At 42.0% G+C, this 9,319-nt stretch overlaps 1 protein-coding gene and 1 long non-coding RNA gene across 9 annotated transcripts in view; one reads left to right on the top strand and one right to left on the bottom strand.

Annotated features, from left to right (window-relative positions):
- LOC108446320 overlaps nucleotides 1–9,319 on the bottom strand; it is a 45,077-nt gene that overhangs the window by 34,407 nt on the left and 1,351 nt on the right. For all 4 annotated transcript variants that reach the window (XR_001861479.1, XR_001861478.1, XR_001861477.1 and 1 more), the window contains exons 2-3: nucleotides 9,051–9,135; nucleotides 7,289–7,393 (exon numbers count right to left, since the gene is read on the bottom strand). This is a non-coding gene — a long non-coding RNA (uncharacterized LOC108446320). The remainder of the gene's footprint in view (nucleotides 1–7,288; nucleotides 7,394–9,050; nucleotides 9,136–9,319) is intronic.
- The window catches only part of IL15 (interleukin 15), a 40,229-nt gene continuing 32,906 nt past the window's right edge, over nucleotides 1,997–9,319 (top strand). The window contains exons 1-2 of one of the 5 annotated variants that reach the window (XM_017732665.1): nucleotides 1,997–2,451; nucleotides 7,315–7,399. In XM_017732665.1, the coding sequence (XP_017588154.1) occupies nucleotides 7,379–7,399 (21 nt within the window). In that variant the 5' untranslated portion in view covers nucleotides 1,997–2,451; nucleotides 7,315–7,378. The remainder of the gene's footprint in view (nucleotides 2,452–7,314; nucleotides 7,400–9,319) is intronic. The other 4 variants (XM_017732660.1, XM_017732663.1, XM_017732661.1 and 1 more) reach the window with 4 other exon arrangements.

Genomic DNA, 9,319 nt, shown 5'->3' with positions numbered 1-9,319 from the left:
CCTGGGGCATACCATCTACTGAGCCATAGGATCCCAAATTTTTATATTTTTCTAATTTCTGTAATTTTTCAATTTTTCTGTTTTCAATAAATTATTTTAATTTTTTTTAACTAAGAGTTGTCTCATTTCTCACAGATAGCGAAAAAAAATCCACTGTATATGTAATGATTCCATTTTGCTGTGTTCAAAGGAAACTGTTGGGAAAGTGATTTTTCAAAAAAAAGTAAGCAAGTTATTCTTCCCCTCTTCTAACATAATTACTTAATACCTAGAGCTTGGGTGCTTGTTTTTTGTCTGTTCGCTTATAAATTTCTCCTAGTTTAGAAAATTCTGTCAAATTTAGCATAGCACAGGTATCACATGAAAGAGAAAAACAAATGGAAAACACTCCATTTTTTTTCAGATTGAAACAGTGGCAAATATGAGAGACTTTGGGATCCAAGTTCAAGTACATACGTGTACACACATGTACACCTGATACCATTTATTCTCACTCTTTGAGCTGGAGTGAGCTGAAGAAACAGATCTTTATGACCAATTTTGTCTGAAAATAAGTGTTCTGATCATAAGACAGTTAATGAATGGGTATGTTCCTTTGGACTAAATATTTATTCAATCTGATGTTTTTCCTGCAATGCTGGTACTTCTTTTTATAATCTGTCACTAGCTGTGGAAAATCTGTATTTTTATTTTTGCTTTTAAATGCTGCCCAGGTTTCTAACAGTTGCCAGGTGAAGCAGATTTCACCTCTCATGTCTGTACACCTGCTTAAAAAGTGACAATCACCGCGTGCATTGAGGCAAAGTACAGGGCATGCAAGTAGCTGCTTTTCGGGAGGCACAGGTAAGGTATCATGTGAGAGAGCCAAGAGTCCCTGGCAAGCATGAAATTGTGAGTTCTGTATTTTTTTTTAGTTCTTTGCAGTGGCAGTGACTGCAAACCTGATCCCATGCAGGAGGTAATTAACATGGTAGTTTTTCATTCCAGTGCCTTCTCTGCAGAATGGATGCTGGACCCAATGTTGGACCTCAGGACACTGGGGTGCTAAGAAATGGCAGCAAGCTGTCCCATGCAATGAATTTGTCATGCAGCCACCTGTAACTACTCTCTGGAAACATTCAGTCCCAGGCCCTGTTTCTCTCACTTGTACAACTACTGTTGAATATACGGAAATCTTAACTTACCTTCATAAATAAATTTTTGGAATCTCTCTGTAAGAGAATATGCCAGCACAGTGAACTGACTGGTATTGTTTTATAAGTAGTGTTGCTGAAAAAATGTTATTTCACTGAGAAACAAGAAGGAAATGCCCAACTCCACATACTCATCTCTTCTTCAGTAAGGAGACAGTGTAATGTCTAAAATCCTGTCATTTAGCTGCAGAATATTTTTACCGCCTTTTAGTGTAACATGCACAGAATAACAACCAGCACCCAGAACAGCACAGATGAGGACATAAAGAAGATTACACAGAGATCAAGTACTGTTTACGCTGCTGTCTCTTGAGTGCATGAACCTTACACAGGTAAGTGACGGTTCCTGGAAACCTGACAGTACTCCTGGGGAGCTGCTTGGTCTCATCTTCAAGACATTCAAGTTTATCTCAAGGAAGAAAAGTTTTTATGATGAGGTGTCTAAGCAGGACTTTAGGATTACAGCTGGCATTCCTGGTGATTTTTATAGACACTAAACTTTCACTTTTCTTAACAGCTGAAAATCCCAAACTACTGATTTCAATGCAATTTTCAGGTTATTCTTTTCAGCTCCTTTATAAGGATCCCCTTCTGCCGGCCTATGCCACCTCTCTGCACTGTTGTTCCACAGCAAGCCAGATGTGGAAGCCTCTTTTCTGTCTTCACAACCCTCTTCCACGGCTTCTTTGTGTTGTCATGAAAGGCCACTGTTTTTTCCATCTGGAGGTGGCTGCCCCAGTAAAAAAACACTGTTTGGGCTGCAAAGAGGAGGAGTCACAGCTACAGTGTCTGCTACCAAGGTAAACAACTCTGCCGAGCCCTGGCTGGGAGGTTACACAAGCTACAAGATGCAGCAACAAGGGCACAAAACATGAGCTTTCTTGCCTTTAGGGAATGGTAAAAGGGAATGTCCAGGAATGTCCATGCTTTGGATAGCAAGCAGTCAGCTGCCTTTCGTGTTTGGCAGTCACTTGCCTGCCTTCTAAATTGTAGGCATATGTATTTCCCCACAGGGTTTTTTTGTGTTGTTTTGTTTAGGTTTTTTTCCCCCAAGTTTGAAAGTTGCTGGAAATGGCATCAGGAAATCCCTACTGTCTGCTGTCATGAGAATGATTTCCACGTTATCAGGTTCAAATTTATTTATACAACAACTGAAAGTAAAACAGAATGGAGGAGGGGGTGGAGCATTTGCTACTGTCACTCATGCAAACCTTATCCTAACTTCTGTGTCGACGTGCTGCTCAGCATTCTGAGACTTGTGAGTATTTCAGAACTTTTGACATGCTCTTGTTTTTCTTTTCTCTTCATTGTATTAAAAAGATGAGGGAACTTAGAGATTAGCTTCAAATTATTGAATACTTTCAAAAACTGTCTCATAAGATTTCTTATAAAAGATACAGTTTATGTCTTGTGTTTAACGTTGCACTGGGATCTTGTTTCTCTGTTTCTATTGTGTTAGAGAAATCAGCAAATAGAGAAAACTGGTGCTAGCTCTTGAAAATCTGTCATTGTTTGGCAACAAATTCACACAGCAAAAATGAGGAGAAAACAAAGCTACTGCTCTGAGCCTAGTTAACACACTAAGGACAGAGACAAAAAACTAAGAGAAAAGTTATTTACATACTAGTGTATACAGTTGAAAGAGCATTAAATGCAGGCAGAGAACAGAAAATCTGCGGTCAGTGGAATCCTACTGAAAACAGTGACAGAGTTTCTGTACATGATAGCAGTGTAATAGGAAGGTTTTAATCAGTAGCAAACAAGAGTAAACAAATGCATTGATGAGTCTTGTTAAAAATAACACTTTCTACCTAGTCATGGAATCACATATTCATTTAGGTTGGAAAAGAGGGAAAAGATGTGTAGGACAGAAACTTGTCAAGGATTGTATTGTCAAAATCTGCAAGATATATCTGTGTAAGTCTAACAGGAAGTCCCCATTCCTGTGCATAACCACTACCTTGTGATTCCTTCTGTATACAGAAGATATTTTTAGGCAGCTTACTTTTAAGAGAGTCTGATGCTGCAGAACAAACTCCTGATGATAATTATCACAACACGTTTGGCTATACTTTCCAAGTAGTAAATCGTGCAGCCCTTCCTTTTCCTCTCAGGATTGTGTTTATTTCCATTTACAGTTAGTTATCAGTTTATTTGACATGTACCAGTTAAATGGAAAGGTAACGCTTGGTTATTTTGTCTTGGAAGGAGATAATTATAGATCAACATAGTGTAAACAAACAATATTTATACCTCAATAGAGGTGTTAAATTTGGGCATCTACTGGGCTGTTCTAAGCTTAAGAGTATGACTTTATAGCTGTGCCCTGCTCTGCACCCGCACCAGAGGGCAGCAGTAGGAAACACCTGGTACAAGAACCAGCACTCTGGGAATGGGGATATCCGGGAACGTGAGAGAGGCAGACTGCGGGAATTACACCCTGTGCCAGAGTTTCAGGAACGAGGATATCCAGGGGTGTGAGAGAGACAAGCTACTGGAATTGCACCCCAAGACCGTCCCTGTATGACACAGGGGATTCCTGGTCCTCTCTCTGCCTGGCTCAGCACAGTGACTGAAGGGCTAGAGGAATGCTGTCATGCTCCTGCATGTCCCACCTGTGACTGCCCCAGCACTCCTGGTGACCTGGCACATTAGGTGGGAGGTTCTGCAACTGGAATGGAACAATAACAAGGAGGATGGTCCATCTGGCTTGGAGCTGTCACTGAGGTTAATTCAGTCTATACCCTGTCTCAAAAATTTCTTCCATAAAGAGAAAGAAGATGCTTTCCTAAGGGAACAGAAAGCCCCATATGCAGATCAGGCATGCTTCTTCAGGAAGTCGACTTCCTTCCTGGGGCATGGGTTAAAGATGTGAAGTGTCCTCCTGTGGCACAACCCTCCGATTATTATCCATTTTCTGTTTCTTCAGGTAGGCAGTGATAAAGTTGCAACAAGAAGTTCAAGGGCAATTAAGAGACTCCAGGGCCTTGGGTAACTGTTAAGGGGTCAGGAGCACAGCTGTTGCTCTCCTCTATCCATCCAGTTGCAGGGAAGGACTGGTACAATCCAGCAGACCCATACCTGGCTCCAAGCCTGGTGTCACCTGCAGAATGTAGGGATTTTGATCATGATTTGGCCTGCACAACACCAGACCTGCTGGCAATGGATGGGATACACTTGTCCCAAAGGAGGAAAAGCATCTTTGCACAGAACTTAGCAGGGCTTAGTGAAACAACTTTAAACTAAAATGGAGAGAGGGGTAAAACCAGGCTCACTAGAGGCAAACTTGAAGGTAGCTCACCAGTTTCTGAGTGACTATGTGCTAGCAAGTTTTTTCTGTCTTCCACTAGAGGTGGGGGATGGAGATCTACATGGCAACAAAGACACAAGGGTCAGTGATGTTTTAGAAACCATGGAAGTACCTGAGAAGTAGGAATTAGAGCTTCTTTCCCAAGGAGGTGGTAGAATCAACAGCTCAACTGAAGTGCATCTACACCAATGCACACAACATGAGCAACAAACAGGAGGTTAAGCAGGAAGAAAATTAGGAGGGCTAAAGCCCAACTGAAGCTTTATCTGGCTACTGCCCTAAAAGACACAGAAAATTTTTTCTTTGAATACATAAGCAATGGGACCAGGGCTGTCAGCCTGACTGTGCTGCTGGGTGAAGGTCATGGAGCAGATCATCTTGAGTGCTATCCCATGGCAAGTACAGAACAACCAGAGGATCAGGCCCAGTCAGCAAGGGCATAAGGCAAGTCCTGCTTGTCTTATCTGATTTCCCTCCACAGCACTCTTCTGGAGAAACTGGATGGTCATGTGGACTGGTGTACTCTTTGCTGGGTGAAAAACTGGCTGCTTACCCAAGCCCAGAGTGGTGGTGAATGGAGTTAAATCCAGCTGGCAGCCAGTCACCAGTGGTGTTCCCCAGGGTTCAGTGCTGGGGCCAGCCTTGTTCAGTGTCTTTATCAATGATCTGGATGAAGGTGTCAAGTGCACCCTCAGTCAGTTTGCAGATGACAAGTCGGGTGGGAGTGCTGACCTCTCCTGAAGGCTGGGAAGGCTCTGCAGAGATCTGGACAGGCTGGACAGGCCCAAGGACAACTGTTTGACTTTCAACAAGGCCAAGTGCCGAAGTTCAACCCCATGCAAAGCTACAAACTTGGGGCAGAGTGGCTGGAGAACTTCCCAGTGGAAAAGGACCTGGGGGTGCTGGTCAACAGCAGCTGAACATGAGCCAGCTGTGCCCAGGTGGCCAAGAAGGCCGATGGCATCCTGGCCTGGATCAGCAATAGCGTGGCCAGCAGGACCAGGGCCGTGATTGTCCCTCTGTACTCAGCACTGATGAGGCCACACCTCGAGTGCTGTGTCCTGTTCCGGGCCCCTCATGACAAGAAAGACATTGAGGTGCTGGAGCGTGTCCAGAGAAGGGCAATGGAGCTGGAGAAGAGTCTGGAGCACAAATCCTGTGAGGAGCAGCTGAAAGAGCTGGAGAAATTTAGTCTGGAGAAATGGAGGCTCGGGCATGACCCTATCACTCTCTAGAAGTCCCTGAATTGAGGTTGTAGCCAGGTGGAGATTGATTTTTTTCCCCAAGTAACAAGTGATAAGACAAGATGAAATAGCCTCATGCTGTGCCAGGAAAAGTTTAGATTGCATACTACAAAAAATTTCTTCACTGAAAGAGTGCTCCAGCATTGGAACAGGCTGTCCAGGGAAGTGGTAGAGTTACCAACACTGAAGATTTTTAAAGGACACATAGGTGTGGTGCTCAGGTTAATGGCTGGACTCAATGATCCTGAAGGTCTTTTCCAACCTAAAAAATTCCGTGATGTCATTATGAATGTTTGAATTCTCTGGGAAAAATAAGATTATGGTCAGATCCATTCTAAGGCTGCCTAAGTGTTCACTGAAAGGGGTCACAGGGAACAGATGTACAGGCTGATGCGGAGTAGTTGGACAGTATAGATAATATAATAGATTTTTTCTTATAAGTGAAGAGTTCATTCTCAGCTTGCAGTGTCTTTCAGGCCATGGACAGTGATACATTTGACACAAACCTGCCAATGTCAGGTTCAGGGTTCTGTCAGAACAATGTTTCTCTTCTCTGTGCTCGGAGAGTTCAGCTTGTGCAGCCAGCAGGGAACAAAGCAGTCTGGAACAGCTCACTGTGAGACATTCTGTTCTGTCCAAACAGTGTGGTTGGTGGCATAGAGTGGGTCACTGCAGGCCAGCACAGTGCTGCTGCTTGCAGGGATCAGGGAAGCACAGCAGCCCATACTCAGTTTTTGGAACAAACTTGTTAGTCTGCACAAAAGTACAGATTTTATTCCTCTTGCTTTTTTACATGACTCAGTCTTGTTGCTATACTATTTCAACACTGCACCATCAGTAGGAGCTAAAACCCAGGAGAGTGAATACTCATGCATTCCTGGTTTTTATGAGGCTTTTCTGTGCACTTAAACACTTATAATGGAAAATAGTGACTTTAAAGGTTATTTTAATACAGGATGGTAATTCACTGCCAATTCTCATTATTATAATACATTCCCAATTCTTTACACCGAATTATAGTGTTAGGCAAAACAAGAACATCCCAAACATGTCCATTTGCTCTCCCTGCATGCTAAAATCTTTCTAATTTTCAGAAGTGTTTTAAAAGTAATTGCTTAGAAATTGAGGGAGGAAATCCCTACTATCAGTTACTTATTATCAGCTACTTATTTCTCAGAGAAACATGTATGAAGCAAAATCTCATTTTCTTCAAGCAGTTCCCAAATTTAAAGACATGTTCTCACTCAGCTGAGGTGTCTGATTCCCATTTTACAGGTTTTGATAGGACAGAAATTAATTCCAAGAATGAATGCTGACATATTAACAAACAAGGTGATAGAGTTTGTCTCTGCAAAGAGCAAACTCTTGTGGAAAGCACTATTAATAGTTCCTCATGGGAGTATATGCTCAGAACTCCTTTTTGAGCTGATGTTTAATGGGACAGAGCCATGTTGGAGGTCCCTGGTACCTACACAAACAGATCATTCTTTCACAGAGGAAAGGAGTTCTGGTTTCGTATCATTAATCCCAGATCAGTTTACCTTATCACTGCCTCTGTGCCCAACAGAGAAGGTTCCTGCACACTGAAGGTTCCTCTGCTCTTGCTGGTCCACTGCTGTTCCCAAGATCCCATGCTCAGAATGAACCTGAAGGTAGGACCAGAAGAGAAAGACATTTCATGCAAGCTGCCTGTACTATATCAGTGTAAACAGAGATCCATCCCACTTGTCCAGGGCTGTGTCACCTTTGAGATAATATTCTGCACAACTCTCTGAGAAGTCTGGTCTAGGATTTCATCCACATCCTTTAAACAACTAGGGGCCTGTTCTCCATCATCTATCAGGATTTATGGATGGCTGGGGCTAGATTTTTATGTCATGGTGAGAACACAAAGAATTTAGGCACCTCGGCATCTAATAAAAGCTTTCTGTCTTCCATTCATGAATTAATGTACTATTGTAAAATAAGAAAACTGATTCCTATTTATTTATTATTTACCTTAGAAATTAGTGACAAACAGCAGAAACATTTGGAAGTCAGCAGGAGATGTACTATATAATTAAGCTGTTGTCCCTGCTGGTAAGTTATTATAAGCAGGTAACCAGATACATGCATCATTACAAATTATCATGCAGTATTTCCTGGTATAACAAATGAGGTATGCCCTTAGCAGCAGCATAGGGTGATCATTCAGACATTGTTGATACAGCTGCTATAAATTACAACTGAACAGTTTAATAGTTTACCAATTAACTCAAGTGTTAATGCTTAAATATTCTTTACCAAAAAATGGCTAATGGAGTTTTTTTGCCCACCAAGGAACTGCTTTTAAAAGCCTCTTTTATAAAAATACATGTAGACTAAATGGGTTGCACTCTGTCATAGTTAAAAAAATCTTATACCAAAGTTGGTAATCCAGCCCACTCATGACTAAAATTTATCAAATGTATTAGGATGATATAATTTAAGAGAAGAAAATTTACTGACTGCAGTTTATTTTTGAGTAGATGGATCACCATATTCTAAACAGCTAGTCAGAAATGATGCCCTGCAGTCTCTGCCAGAAGGCTGTGAATGTCAGGTGTTGGTAATTTTCTTCCCTAGAGTTTAAGCTGCAAATAAGTACAGTGTGGGAAAGTTTATTGTCTCTGCTGGAGAAAGGACCTGATCTCATTGACAATGTTGGGTCACCATCTGCCACAGACTGTGTTTGTGCAGATACAAATTGGACAATGCAGTTGTCGAGCTAAAGATCTTGTGAACAACGTGTACAGTAGAAGACCCATTTTTTGTAAAAGAATAACAACAGTGACAAAGTTTTACTTCACATATCTTAAAACGAATTTTAGCTGTTAATACGTTGTTAACATATTATTAACATTGGTTCTTGTTGGTTGATAAACAATATGATAGAAAGTTGGGCATGAACTCTTTCGATGCTGCATTGGCTAATTAAGAGTTATGGCACTTCTACCAGTGGGGCCTGCATATATTCTGGCAAATGACAAAGCTGCTGTCTGTCTTCCTGTAAGGGGAAGTGGGACCCTTACCTGCCCTTCCAGGACTAAGGAGAGGTTTTGCCGGGACTCTATGGAAATCTATGTGCCTGACTTCTGAAAGCTGCAGCTGGTTACTGCCATCAACCTACTTGTAAGAGGAGAAGCTGTCAACATGAGCACACTTGCTCAAAAATAACCGATTATATCTGTTAGTATAAGCCATACAGTCAAGTAACCTTGGGCTGAATGTCATATTAACCTCAGGCTGAATGCCATGAAAATAATAGACACAGAAGAGGCATACCTATAAGAACCAAGGGTTTGTAGTGTGCTTGTAAGAACACAGGAGTGGGAGTCACAGTGGCTCTCGAAGGCTCATCTACTGTAACCTGTGGCAGAAAAACAAGGAGTACAGTTTGTTCAGCAATGGTGTAGTTCCTAGAGTGTTGCGGTGGGGATTTCTGCAACATGTATAGGCAGCGAGGCCCTTGGACAAGAAATAGGGAGCGATTCTTGATAGATGTTTCGGAGATGTTTATTTTCCAGCCACATGGCTGGGGTCCTGCTGCAGAA

Source organism: Corvus brachyrhynchos, unplaced genomic scaffold (assembly GCF_000691975.1).
Source record: "Corvus brachyrhynchos isolate BGI_N302 unplaced genomic scaffold, ASM69197v1 scaffold444, whole genome shotgun sequence".
Classification (NCBI taxonomy): Eukaryota; Metazoa; Chordata; class Aves; order Passeriformes; family Corvidae; genus Corvus; species Corvus brachyrhynchos.
The sequence above is the reverse complement of the archived record's forward strand: the minus strand, read 5'-3'. Positions and strand labels throughout refer to the sequence as shown.